Here is a 13,668-nt window from a genome sequence, read left to right as displayed (position 1 = left end):
GTGGCACTTCATTATCTTAACTTATTACATCGTAATGACAATTAAGCCAATCTTAAAGTGCTAATAATGCGAGAGGAAGAATGAGACCAAAAAGCTACTACAATCGTGAAGGAATCCAATCATTCACAGGGCACTTCATCATTCTCCCTCGTCGCCCTTTCAAGCTTACAATTGAGAGCTTTCTCTCCTCCTTTCCGCCTTAATAAACAACTCTTCTTTGCGATTCGCACTGTCTGCGTGATCTCATGCGCAAATTCGTCTAAATCTAATAAAAAGGAATTGTCGTCAAGATTTCTCAGATCCAGCTCACGATCTGTCCTGTTCAATAATTAAGTAGCACTGTGCTTTCACTGTCTCTCTCTCTCTCCCTTTCTTTCTGGCTTTCTGTTTCTTCTTCACTGCGGCACTGCCATGGTGTTTCTCTTCCTTATTTTCTCTCCAAGATCGGTTTTTTAATCGTAAAAGAGCGATCTTTTGCATTTTAAGTTTTTTTGGGTACTGGGCGTGAATGATCTTTCGCCATTGTTGGTTGATTTGAAGCTCGAGAAGGTCAAAAAGTCAAAAAGGAGTGGTTTTTTTTGTAGACGTTGTGTTCGGTGGAGGAGGAGCAATGGCGGACGAGAGGCCGCCTTTCCTCACCGACGAGCTGTCGAAGCGCACCGTCATCTTCGGGCTCCACATGTGGGTCATTATCGGCATTGGCATCGGCGCCGCCTTCGTCTTCCTCCTCTTCTTCCTCTCCCTCTGGCTCGCCTCGCGGCGCAGCAGCGCCGCGGCGGCGCCCGCCCACCGCCGCCTCAAGGCGGCGCACCGCTCCGCCTCTGCCTCCTCCTCCAGCGTCTCCAAGGAAATCCAAGAAATTCGCGTCGACCCCAAACCGCCTCCGCCCCAGGACTCCGACAACCCGGCAGCGCCGCTCGAGCGGCAGTCCCTGCTCCCGCCGGAGGCAGCCGCGCAACAGAAGATCCACATTGAGCTCGGGAAGGACCACCGAATCGCCTACCCGGAGCGCCACCTCGGCGGCGGCGGCGGATCCTCCCACTGCAGCGGCAAGAGCCGGTCGGCGGAGCAGGCAGCCATGCCGGCCCCCGAAGTATCGCACTTGGGCTGGGGGCACTGGTACACTCTCAAGGAGCTCCAGGCGGCCACCGACATGTTCGCCGACGAGAATGTGATCGGAGAAGGCGGTTACGGCATCGTCTACCACGGCATCTTGGAAGATCAAACTCAGGTTGCCGTCAAGAACTTGCTTAACAACAGGTACTAATCTCTTCTTCCTTTTAACTCATCGACTAGATGAATCATTTAACAATTCTCCATTTTATATGGTTTGTCTATGCACAAATTGTTTATAAAAAGCAGCCCTGTGCTCCCGCCAATGCGCGGGATCTTAGGGAAGAGTTTATTGTACGCAATTTTATCTTGTTTTGTAAAATGCTGTTTTCGTGAATCAAACTCAATCTCTAGGTCACACTTGCACCAAGGATTTTATGCATTAACAATTCTCCATTTTGTTTGATTTATTACAACTATTTACAAATTCCAACTATTTGGGATCGACAACACGAATCATTCAAGTGTTAACAATTCTCGGTTTTATACGGTTTGTCCATACGCAACATTGCTTATTTGTATATGCTTTGTGTGCTATGCTAAGAAGAATTGATCTATTTGGTCGATATTTTAAACATGTTGTTCTCAGGGGTCAAGCCGAGAGGGAGTTCAAAGTGGAAGTAGATGCAATTGGGCGTGTTCGACACAAGAATTTGGTGAGACTTTTAGGTTATTGCGCTGAAGGTGCTCATAGGTATCACGGTTTTCCCTTTTCATACTCTTGAGTCCTTGGTTCATTACTAGCCATCACAAGAATTTAGTTTTGTTATGTATGTTTTGTTTTGGATACTTAGAATGCTTGTCTATGAGTATGTCGACAATGGGAACTTGGAGCGGTGGCTTCACGGGAACATTGAACCTTCTAGTCCCCTCACTTGGGCAATACGAATGAACATTGTACTCAAAACCGCGAAAGGGTAATTTGAAAGACCAATGTGTTATTAGTCAAAGTGTTGTTTGATCCTATTAAGAAACTATGTTGAGAATTGATGTTCTTGTAGGATAATGTACTTGCACGAGGGACTCGAACCGAAGGTAGTCCACAGGGACATAAAATCAAGCAACATTTTGCTTGATAAGCAGTGGAATCCTAAAGTTTCAGATTTTGGACTCGCCAAACTCTTGGGGTCAGAGCGGAGTTACGTGACGACACGAGTCATGGGAACATTTGGGTTGGTTTTGTGTTCATAATGAGAGTGTTCGATATTTTGACTGTAGTGTTGATAACCTATCTTTGTTTTGCAGATATGTGGCTCCCGAATACGCTAGCACTGGTATGCTGAATGAAAGAAGTGATGTTTATAGTTTTGGAATTCTTATCATGGAGATTATTTCTGGGCGAAATCCGGTTGACTACAACCGAGCACCGGGAGAGGTTAGTAGTGAGTTTTCAGCATAACCGATACCATCCAATTGCGCATAATCTAAACTCAAAAAACTGTTTCAGGTTAACCTGGTTGAATGGATTAAGACAATGGTCACCAATCGAAAGACTGAAGAGGTATTGGACCCCAAGTTACCGGAGAAACCTTCATCAAGGGCCTTAAAGAAAACTCTTTTAGTAGCACTCCGATGTGTGGATCCTGACGCGCAAAAGAGGCCGAAGATTGGGCATGTGATACACATGCTCGAAGTCGATGATTTCCCCTATAGAGATGTAAGTTTAATACAAATATTTGAAATCAACATCGGCCGTTATGGACTAATACCTAGTCAGAGTTTAGTTTAGACGAAGGGCTTTTTTTGTTATCGTGTGATAGTTAACACATTTGTGTAGTTCAACACCATACATGATGTGTTATACTCTCGAAGGCGTGCAAACTATAGTAGACATGAGTTGCATTAGCATACAGGCAGGAAAGTAATAATGTAACTTACATTGTTCTTTCAGGACCGCCAAGCCGGGAGAACTTACCCGCAAGATAAAGCTCGATTGTTAGACAGGGCAATGGCTGAATCCGGTGATAGCAGCGGCTATGAGAGCAATGCAAGTATCACGAGGAGTAATAGATATCGAGAAAAGGCAAGAAATCTAGCATCTACTCCAAATCTATAGTAGATGGAGATCTTCATTCAGAGCTTGTATCAAAGTCATGTATAATATCTTTTCAATGGATTGCTAGTTATGCTGTGTTCCCCGTATTAAATTTTGTAGTGAATCTTTTCGTCTTATTTTTACGCCCTGCAATTCATCATGTATATAATTCTAGAAAAGTCAGGTTATCCATATTACGATGGTCTAAACTTTTGAAGAGCTCAATCGTAACATCTAAGTCATACAAAGAGATTAAACAAGCCAAATCATTGTTATTGCTTCAAGATCAATATCCAAACAATGTACAATCTATAAACTGTTCGCAATTGGTAAATAAGAGCCTAGACATTCTCAGTTTGCGTCTATGATCAAAGTCTATTTGTAGGCAAAAGTTTTGGGTATATCCATAGAGCCTTAACTTCAGCAGTTCCTGAATGGGAAATTCCGGTCCAGTGAGCTGACGGTTTCTCTGAAACAAAAATGGTGGAAAATAGCAATCAATTGACTAGAAGATGAATGAAATGAAAGGCAACTATAGTATTGAAGTCATTTATTAGCAAGAAGAGAGACAATAAAAGATCCTACTTGGCATGTTGGTTTTAGATAGTGTAGTATGTAAATGAAAAATCCAAGAACCTTAAAAAAATTCTAAAAGAAGAATATGGTTTACCAAATTAGTAGTTCTACTATGTATGCAGATGCATTATAATCTAGGGAGGCTTCAACTTCACCGGGGCAAAGAAGAGGTAGTCAAGAAACCAACAACAGAGCCAACCAAGCAGTTATGTTCTAACAGTGACTAAGATATGTTTATGTTTTATACATGGACATCATGTAGTAGAAGACTAGTGCCATGTTCCCCTATCTCCTCTTCTCTTTTATGATCATTCTCCTTTTTCTACTAATGCGCGCCATAGGCTATCCAATACTGGCTCCTTGGCAACTATAACATTGTGTTTGTAGATTCTTCTTTGATAAAAACACAAAGCAACCCTGCAACTCATACTTCTTCCTTCAATGAAAGTTATACTTAAGTTGATAGACATCATTCAGTAGAAGACAAGCAAAGAACAATCCAAGTTTCTATTGCTACTTCCATGTTTCCCTACCTCCTCCTTTCGTTCATGCTCTTTCTCCTTTTTCTACTATGTATCCAATACCGACCCCGTGACTATAACATCATGTCTTTAAACATAGTGGTTTTGTAGATTCTTCTTCAATGAAAACACAAAGCAACCCTGCAATTCATTCTAACTTCTTCCTTCCATGAAAGTTATACTTGAGTTGATGTTCTACACACACATGTTCTAAAACACTACATGAGATAGCATAGATTGAACATATTTGGTAAAGCAATGATCGATAACAATCTATATTTGGTATAATCTTTTGGAATGAACAATCTATTGCTAAACAAGAAAAAGTTCATAACATACCAGGTGTGCAAGAGGAAATTCTTCAAGATGTATATCTCCTACACTTGCAGCTGCTTCCTCATTCACATCGCAGAACCTCCGGGAAAGCTTTATCCAACCAAAAAAACAGTGCATTTGAATGGAGGTCAAAGAGGGCGCTTCGAGATGCAAGCGTTTCAAACGATTGCGGGTTGTTATCGCTAAAAATCCAAGTTTTGGACAAATAATTCGAAGATCGGTGCCGCGATGAAGAGTCAACCTGCGAAGATTTGGTGCCGCGATTTCAATGGAACAATTCCACGGATAGAATGACTTTAATGTTAGTTCTTCCAAAACAGGACAACAAGAGAGCAGCCTTGCCAGGCTCGTGGCCGAAATTTCTGCAATTCCAAGCATTAGGGAAAGCGTCTTGAGATTGCTGAAGATGATGCGGTTTGGAAGAGTAAATTCCCAAATATCAGTGTAGATCAGTTGCAGATTCAGCGCCACGAGCGATGGCCAATCGAACAGAATGTCGAATAGGGGAAGGTGATCTGATGGAAAGAAGAACTGGCGGAGAGTCACATCTTGGGCGCCGTGAGATTTGGCGTAGATGAGCAAGTCGCGGACGAGGGCTCCTCCGTCTTCGAGTTTTATTTTGAAGAGGCGAAGATGAGAAATAGAGCAAGAGCAGCTGCGGGATGCGAGGAAGCGGTCGACGGAGTTGGCACTTGACTTGTCGACGGAGGAGAAGACAATGGCGGGGACAGATTCCCAGAGACGACGCCATCGGCGGGCGAGGAGGGAGGAGCGGACGGAGTCGCGGGTGGGGAGGAAGGAAAGGATGTGGTGGAGTAGGGAATCGGGGAGACCGCTCAGGTAGTCTTCCCCTTCTGATTGCTGAGCTAGTCTTCGCCTTCTGGCCGGAAGGCGGCGGCCGGAGTCGTCCATGGAGAGAGACGAAGGCTGCGCGGCGTGATACGAAGCCTAGCGATTCATATTTATAGCCAAATAATTTGAAGAAAAATGATATGCTAAAAAAATATATATATATATTTCAATGACAAGTTCAAGGTTATGTTTGGACTTTTCCTTATGAATTTTTTATTTGAATATATTATTATTCTAATTTAATATATATTGTCCAATTTATCCTTATTTGACTATTTAATATATAGTTAATTTTTTTTAAAAAAAAATAAAATTTAAATGTAAATTAAAATGACACTCCTTACTTTTATTTTAGGATGACAATAGATTAACATATTATATTGGATGAAGGCTGAAAAACTTAAAACTTCAAAAAAATTTTTAATTTTTTTTATTTATTTATAATTAAAAATTATGCTTCCAGTATGGGAGCAGATCTCCTGACAAAAAAAAAAACAAAATCACAAGTGGATCATTCATAATTATAATCGATTAGTAGTTGTAATCCGGTCGTAATTGATTACAATTTTAAATTTACTGTCCCTCATGTTATAGTTTGGATCCGGACGGATGACTTGAGATAGCTCGGAGATCGTAGTCGTTCGGCGCCTAGTAGCCTAGCCATTTGCTCACTTATGACGGTTTTCGGTCGTCCATCCAGATCCAAACTATAAATTAAGAGGGATGATGAACCCAGAAAATGATCACAATCAATTATAATTAGATCACGACTACGATCCAACTATAATTATCAATAGTCAATCTCCTAATCTACTTTTTTAATGGATCAGAAGATTTAACCTCCCGATATAAGTCTTCCCTCTTCCGATTGTTGGTATAGTCTTCGTCTTCCCGACGGAAGGCGACGGGCGGAGTGGTCATGGATAGAGATGAAGTGAATGGCTTAAAAGTCCTTATTTTTATTTTTCAAATTTATAAATTTTAAATATTAAAATAATCTTTAAAAATAGTTACCCTTATTAAATGCAATATTTAATGTTATTTTTTTCAGTTAGATGATATTTTTATTTTTATCGCAATTATTTGAAAATTTAAACTTTCTTTAAAAAAAAAAAAAGAAAACAAAAGTTCACAATTGTTGTAAAATAACATATGTCCTTGCAAACTCCAATACTCCATAAACTCTCTCATTACTCCATAATTCATCGTCTCTTCTTATAACCTTCTAATTTATGTAAATACATAAGACTCCATAATTCATGGTCTCTTCTTGTAACCTCCTAATTTATGTAAATACATGAACATGTAATTTCAAGATGATTATACATATATAATTGGCATGAGAGTTCTATTTTTTTCAGCTATAAGTAATATCAAAAACAGGATATGCATATGTTTATATATTTTTCTCTATTAAAAGTATTTACATGTCAAAAAGTTAAATTTAAAATAAATATATATGATACATAATAATAATTATTAATGATTCAGTTTTCTTTGTATTAGATTTTTACTATATTCAATCTTTCAAAGTTGATTTTGGACGAGAAGATTCATTTGGACGGTATGGTCTTGAAGATACCATAAAAGATGGAAATAAAAAATCTTTATAAAGTCATACAAAATCAATGATATTCATGCATCACCATCTTCACGGAGGATTGAAAAATAAATATTTGACTATCAAAATAATTTAAAGGAAAGATATAAGCATTATAAAATTGTGATTCTTCTAAATGCTCGTTATGAATGGATTCATTTATGTTTACAAAATTTAAATCTATAAGTGAATATAACTCAGCTATATTTATAATTAGCTCAAAATTAAAATTATGTTGTGAAAAATTACTAATGAAGATATATTAGAAAAAAACACATTTTACCTTTCATGCATCTAATATGCTCCTGCAGCAATATAGAGAGAAAAATTTTAAGAAATATTCTGAGTTGATTACATATCTTCTTATGGTTGAGCAAAACAATGAGCTTTTAATGTAAAATCATGAGACTCGCCCAACTACTACTAGTCTATTCCCTGAAGTGAATGAGATAACTTGTAAAAATGATAAATAACAACATAGACAAAAATTTTATCATGGTCGTGGCCATAGACACAAAAATAATCGATTCAAGAAAGTGGTCGTGGCCATAGACACAAAAATAATCAATTCAAGAAAATCATGTTGGTTATAATAAAAGAAACACAATAACTCACCAAAAGTGGATTAACAATGATGGTCATCAGAAGTGGACAAATGGCAATAGTAAAAAGGTTCAAATGGACAAGATAATGATGACAGAAAAAAAAAGAAAAATCATGTTATAGATGTGGCATGAAAGGACATTGGTCATTTATTTGTCGTATGCCAAAATACCTTATTGATCTCTACCAAGCCTCTTTACAGGGCAAAGCAAAAGATATAGAGACAAATGTTGTCTTTTGAGATAATAACACAAATCATGGTCCATCTTATTGGTATAATTTGTACTAATAATCAAACTCAGATTTTGATATATAGGACAAAGATTAAAATTAGATTATATGTTATCTAACGTGGTTAAGCAAGTGTGTAGACAAATCGACCTGACGGATCTTGAGGACTAGACACTAGGCTGAAGTCCAATTAGGTTAAAGAGAACCAGACAGCTAGTAGGAAGTCCAGATGAATCAGAGAACACCAGACATCTAGCAGGAAGATCAGTTGGGTCAGGGAGGATCAGACAACTGGCAGAAAGTCAAGCTAAGTCAGGGGAACCAAACAGCTAGCAGGAAGTCCAGATGAATTAGAGAACACCAGACATTTAGCAAGAAGACTAGTTGGGTCAAGGAGGATCAGACAACTGGTAGAAAGTCCAGTTGAGTCAGGGAAACCAAACAGCTAGCAGGAAGTCCCAGTGGGTCAAGAGATCATGTAACGCCCCGGTCCAAGCAGGCCCCACCCAGATCGAGCCGGGAATGCCACCAGAATTGCCCATCAGATTGACGACTAGCTCCACAGACCACCGAAGATCCTTTCAGTGTGCTTTGTACTCACTCGCACGTACCCTAGAAAACTTCCCAGGAAATCATCCATCGTCAGATTTCTCCAAGCCAAGCACGCTCAACTTTAAAATTCTTAAGTTTGGACTTCCGAAAAGGAAGGTGCACCTTGGTGATATAGATAGTACCATCTAACCTTTTAAGCCACACTTAACCATAATCCAAGAACTGGGGTATTACAATCACCCCCACTTAAAGACACAACGTCCTCGTTGTGTAACCACGAATCACACCATAGACAAACCAAATCCCAGAATCTCCCTCGCTAGGTGGTGCCCTGGGTGCTCCTGCCACAGGCGCACTCACGGTCGCAAGGTCGCTCTGATACCATCTGTAACGCCCCGGCCCGGGCCGACCCCACCCAGACCAAGCCGGGAATGCCACCAAAATTGTCCATCGGGTTGACAACTAGCTCCACAGACCACCGAAGATCCTTTCAGCATGCTTTGTCCTCACTTGCACGCACACTGGAAAACTTCCTAGGAGGGTCACCCATCCTCATATTTCTCCAAGTCAAGCATGCTTAACTTTAGAGTTCTTAAGTTTGGACTTCCAAAAAAAAAAGATGTACTTTGGTGATATGGATAGTATCATCTAACCTTTTAAGTCATACTTAAGCATAATCTCAGAACTGGGGTATTACAGATCAAATATCAGGGAGACAAGTCTATGAATGGTAAGTGGAGGTAAGCAACTGGAGGAGAGAGATCTAGTGAAGTCGAATCCCAATGGGACTATAGGCATTGGTCACACTTAGATCAAACCTAGAAAATCTAAGTTGAGATATGATCTAAGTCACAAATATAAAATTGTTCATTCAAATATCTTTCTAACTCTGTGTTGCAGGGATATATGTAGATATTCAAATTCTACATGCGTAACCAGTGATAGAGCATAATTCCGAATCTCGAGTTAAAAGTTATAACTTTCGAAAGATTGTCGCGCATCTAAGATGATTGAGGGCATCCTAGAGTGCCCAGGGGGCACCCCAAGACAGTTGGAGGGGCCTCAGGACAGTTGGAAGCACCTCAGATAAGATATTTTAGCTTGAAGAAGAGATAACATAGTGCATCAGATAAGACCTCCTCAAGACGCCCTAGGCCATTAGAGGTGCCCCACATGCCTTATAAAAGTAGTCTACGGCTAGAAACTCAAATATTGTTCATTCTAAGCTCAAACAACCTTTGCGATGCTCTAAAATTCGACTATGACGCTGCAACGCTACTCCAACATCAAGCTCCAACCTTCGAATTCAATTAGTGTTGGTATAACATTGTTGTTTTCTTTTGAATACTTGATTAAGGAAGTATAGAGCATTACACTTCCTTTATATTTGTATTCAACCTCTTTGTCCGAAGGTTTTTCAAGAGAGATTTTAATAGATTAACCAATCGATACGATCCAAGAGAGCGTTAGCCTTGAATTAGTAGTCCGCTGAAGCAACGAACCAAGTAAACAGCTGTGATGTTTCTTTTCTACTATTCTCACTTTATTTTTCGGTTGCATATTGATGTTTTCTCGACAAGTTTTTAAAACCCAAAAAAAAATAACATATTCCTTAATTATGGACATCTATAAACTCCCTCATTGCTCCATAACTCATCATCTTTCATAACCTCCTAATTTATGTAATTGCATGAGCATGAGAGTTTCAGGATGATTATGTATCTATAAATACCTATGTATATATTCTTTTCGAAAATGAGAAAAAAAAGGTTAATAATATTTCTTTCTCGTATGCAATTGCTTATGTTATTTCACAACGATAATAAGATATTGGCTACACAATAAAAGTAGGGAAAATTTACATGCAATCTCCATTGACAAACAAAACTTTGCATGTAGTCTCTAGTGGTAAAAATCTTTATTTCCACTCCCTAGTTAAAAATATTTACCTAATTACCCCTGATATTTTTAAGTATAAAAAAAAAATATAATTCCTCTTAAATTTAGTACATTAAACTAAAATCTAGTATATTTTCTATCAAATTGAGTCCGATTCTTTTTCCATCTCAATTAGATAGAAAATATACTACATTTTCTTTAAATGGTACTCAATTAGATGGAAAATATACTAGACTTTCTTTAAATGATGCTGAATTTAGGAGGAATTATATTAAGTAGGAAAAAAATCATGCTCAGTTTAATAGAAAATATACTAATTCTAATTTAAAGTACCAAATTTAACAGGAATTATACTCGTTTTAAAACTATTTGTACCTAAAAATACGAGAGACAATTTTGATAGAAAATATACTCGATTATTGTATAAAGTGTTGATTGCAAGAGGAATTATACTCCTTTTAGTACATTTTTTATAAAATTGAACACGATTCTTTTTCCACCTCAATTAGATAGAAAATATATTAGATTTTCTTTAAATGATACTCGATTGAATGAAAAATATACTAATTTTTTTTTAAAATAATGTTGAATTTAGGAGAAATTATACTAAAACAGGGAAAAATTGTACGCAATTTAATAGAAAATATACTCAATTATAGTGTAAAGTGCTAACTTTAAGAGCATTTATACTCATTTTTAGATCTTTTGTACCTAAAAAATTTGAGAGGAAATTAGATAACAATATTAGCATGAGAAAGTTGAAACAAATAAAACTTTACATGTAGAGAATGAAATAAAATTTTTTGTGATTAGGGATTACATGCAAAGTTAAAGTTGTCATCGGAGATTTTTTCTCTAATTTACCGATAAATATAATATTTATAAAAGAAAATAAAAAAGTAAAACAAATTATTTTATAAAATCTTAGATCCAACACAGATAGATAGATTCGAAACACCATACTACTCTATAAAAGAAATTAGAATAATACATTTGAATAAATATCCCTTCATTAATTAATTAATTAATTATTGAATCCAATATACTTTTTCAATAAACATCCCTATAATCAATCTTTTCCTTAATTACTAACTCTATAAGATTAGAGAATTTAGATTAATTAGTGATAACTTTTTATTAACCATCCTATATTTGAACTTGTGACTATAAGATCATATGACAAAAAGTTCACCATTGCATCTAACTTCCCCTTCAAATTCCCCTTCAAACATAATATTTACAGCTACTTGAACGGTCTTTGATAGCTTCTTTAGCAACGCCGACCGGATTCTTTCTAGATTCTCCAAGGAAGATGAACTCTCCCCCTCGCTGAAATCCTCGTCACGCAGTCGCTGAAATTGACAAATGGTACGAAAAGAAATGATCAATGAAGCCAAAGAAATTGCATCGCCATTAATGTTTCTTCAAAATTAGTAACCCAAACTCAAACCTTTTTGTACTCAATTAAAATTAAAACGAGCGACTGCAGTTTCGGTGTACATTGAAGAAGATCAAACACGACGTCCAGGCTGAACTTCTTTGTGACATACATTTTGATCTCCAACTGGAGCAGTTTGTGAAAGATGGGAAACCCTTCCCGTTGTTTCTGAAACAATAATGATCAGTAACATTGAGTTCGTTCTAAAATAATCAGGAAAATTAAAGATCAAAAACATACCAGGAATTTAGGAAAGCCTGAACGACATGTATCTAAGACAATTACAACTACAGCAGTCACAATCACATTGAATAGAGTCTGAGCAAATTTTCCAAAGAGCCAAATTTGGTATAATCGAACAGAGGCCAAGGAGTTTGAAGCTTCTTTGGAGTAGGAATCACAGTCAATCAGAGAAGATTTGGAGCTTCTATTTGAATGGTTTCGTGTTGGGGATATTCTGCACTTAGTTTTAGTTCTTCTAAAAGAGGGCAGCCCGAGAGCAGCTTTGTCAAGGTCTCGTTGGGAATTGCAGCTTCACCGAGTCTGAGGAAAAGGGTCCTGAGGTTGCTGAGGGCGATGGAATTGAACGCTAATGTGCAGTTCTGGCATCCTAGAGCTTTCAGATTCAGCGACGCGAGTGATGGCCAATGGAGCAGATCGTCGAGTAGGGAAGGGTCTAAGGAGTGGCAGTGGAGGGTCGCGTCTTGAGTGCCGTGGGATTTGGCGTAGTCGAGCAAGTTGCAGATGGGAGATTGGATGCGCTGGAGGCCGAGTCCGGGGAGGCGAAGGCGAGAGACGGAGTGAGAGTCGCTGCGGGCGGAGAGGAAGCGGCCGACGGTGTCGGGATTAATTATCTCGTTAGTGTAGGAGAAGTCGATGGCGGGGACGGAGGCCCAGACGCGGCGCCACCGGCGGGCGAGGAGGGAGGTGCGGATCGAGTCTCGGGTTGGGAGGAAGGAGAGGATGTGGTGGAGAAGCTCGTCGGGGAGACCGCTGAGGTAGTCTTCCTCATCCGACAGCACGCGCCGACGAACGCGGCGGGGGCTGCTGGCGAACTCGTCCATGGAAGGAGAGAGAGGAAGAAGACCGCGGCGGCGTGGGAGGCAGCGGCCGCGATCTCTAGGGCTCCGTTGATAGAGCGATTATTTAATCCAGAAAATTAACGGAAAGTCACGATAATAACGGAGCTAAATTGTTTTATAAAATAAAATAAAATCTTTTCTATCTTCAAATATATCTGTAAAAAAACTTGTAAAAAGTATCTAAAAAAGAAATTAAAACAATTTTTTTCCATAAAAAAATAAATTAATATTTTTCCAAAAAAATTATTATATGTAGTAAACACAAGAAACTAATTAATTCAAATAGATAGTAAAAAAAATTGAAAGTAATTTTTTTTTTTTTGGTATAAAAGGAATCAAAGTAAGGGCACCATAAATTCTTCCGTTGCCACATATGTATAACGTCAAAAGTAAAATATCTCCCACATTTTTCACTATAAAAAATCTATCAACAATTCTTTCATAAATTCATATTTTTCATTATATATATTTCTGTCATCTTTCTATTTTACCATTATATGTAATTAAATTTTAATAAAATTTAAATTAATAAATTATTAATCAAGATGGACGGTCGGCTAAGATGATAATTTGACCTTTTACTATTGATATGATATATAAAGGTGAGACACGATAAAGTGAGATAGTCAGAAGTCAAAAGGATATGACAGTCCAAAGTCAAGGAGATGTGACAGTCATAAGTCAAAGGGACGTAACAATCAGCAGTTAGGAGGGAAAATGAGTTAGACCGTCTGACGTCATCAGCCGCATAATTCTTGGTCGGGTACAGACATATCAGGTTCTCAAATCTAAGATATAAGATGTCCTTAACTCGATTCACATAGTCAGGT

General features: G+C 38.2%; 3 protein-coding genes across 3 annotated transcripts; 1 reads left to right on the top strand and 2 right to left on the bottom strand.

Moving 5' to 3' along the window:
• Window positions 1-275: 275 nt before the first annotated feature.
• Window positions 276-3,291, top strand: LOC121972119 (probable serine/threonine-protein kinase At1g01540). The gene is made up of 7 exons (XM_042523767.1): window positions 276-1,260; window positions 1,703-1,807; window positions 1,908-2,030; window positions 2,115-2,285; window positions 2,359-2,488; window positions 2,561-2,770; window positions 3,005-3,291. The coding sequence occupies exons 1-7, from the start codon at window positions 611-613 to the stop codon at window positions 3,167-3,169; spliced, it is 1,554 nt and encodes a 517-aa protein (XP_042379701.1). The 5' UTR covers window positions 276-610; the 3' UTR covers window positions 3,170-3,291.
• A 1,266-nt stretch (window positions 3,292-4,557) lies between these two features.
• LOC121973018 (F-box/LRR-repeat protein At5g02910-like) lies at window positions 4,558-5,493 on the bottom strand. The gene has a single exon (XM_042524617.1). The coding sequence runs from the start codon at window positions 5,491-5,493 to the stop codon at window positions 4,558-4,560; it is 936 nt and encodes a 311-aa protein (XP_042380551.1).
• A 6,282-nt stretch (window positions 5,494-11,775) lies between these two features.
• On the bottom strand, window positions 11,776-12,931 carry LOC121973864 (F-box/FBD/LRR-repeat protein At1g51370-like). The gene is made up of 2 exons (XM_042525213.1): window positions 11,997-12,931; window positions 11,776-11,924 (listed from the first exon to the last, which is right to left on the bottom strand). The coding sequence occupies exon 1, from the start codon at window positions 12,818-12,820 to the stop codon at window positions 12,164-12,166; it is 657 nt and encodes a 218-aa protein (XP_042381147.1). The 5' UTR covers window positions 12,821-12,931; the 3' UTR covers window positions 11,776-11,924; window positions 11,997-12,163.
• Between the last annotated feature and the right edge of the window lie 737 nt (window positions 12,932-13,668).

This window comes from Zingiber officinale, chromosome 4A (assembly GCF_018446385.1).
Source record: "Zingiber officinale cultivar Zhangliang chromosome 4A, Zo_v1.1, whole genome shotgun sequence".
Taxonomy (NCBI): Eukaryota; Viridiplantae; Streptophyta; class Magnoliopsida; order Zingiberales; family Zingiberaceae; genus Zingiber; species Zingiber officinale.
Note: the sequence above shows the minus strand (reverse complement) of the source record. Positions and strands in the feature narration are given on the sequence as shown.

Coding starts and splice junctions, on each gene's coding strand:
- LOC121973018 (XM_042524617.1), bottom strand. CDS start 5,493: ATGGACGACTCCGGCCGCCGCCTTCCGGCCAGAAGGCGAAGACTAGCT.
- LOC121973864 (XM_042525213.1), bottom strand. CDS start 12,820: ATGGACGAGTTCGCCAGCAGCCCCCGCCGCGTTCGTCGGCGCGTGCTG.
- LOC121972119 (XM_042523767.1), top strand. CDS start 611: ATGGCGGACGAGAGGCCGCCTTTCCTCACCGACGAGCTGTCGAAGCGC. Junction 2,286..2,358: donor CGAGTCATGGGAACATTTGG/GTTGGTTTTGTG, acceptor TTTGTTTTGCAG/ATATGTGGCTCCCGAATACG. Junction 2,489..2,560: donor ACAACCGAGCACCGGGAGAG/GTTAGTAGTGAG, acceptor AAACTGTTTCAG/GTTAACCTGGTTGAATGGAT.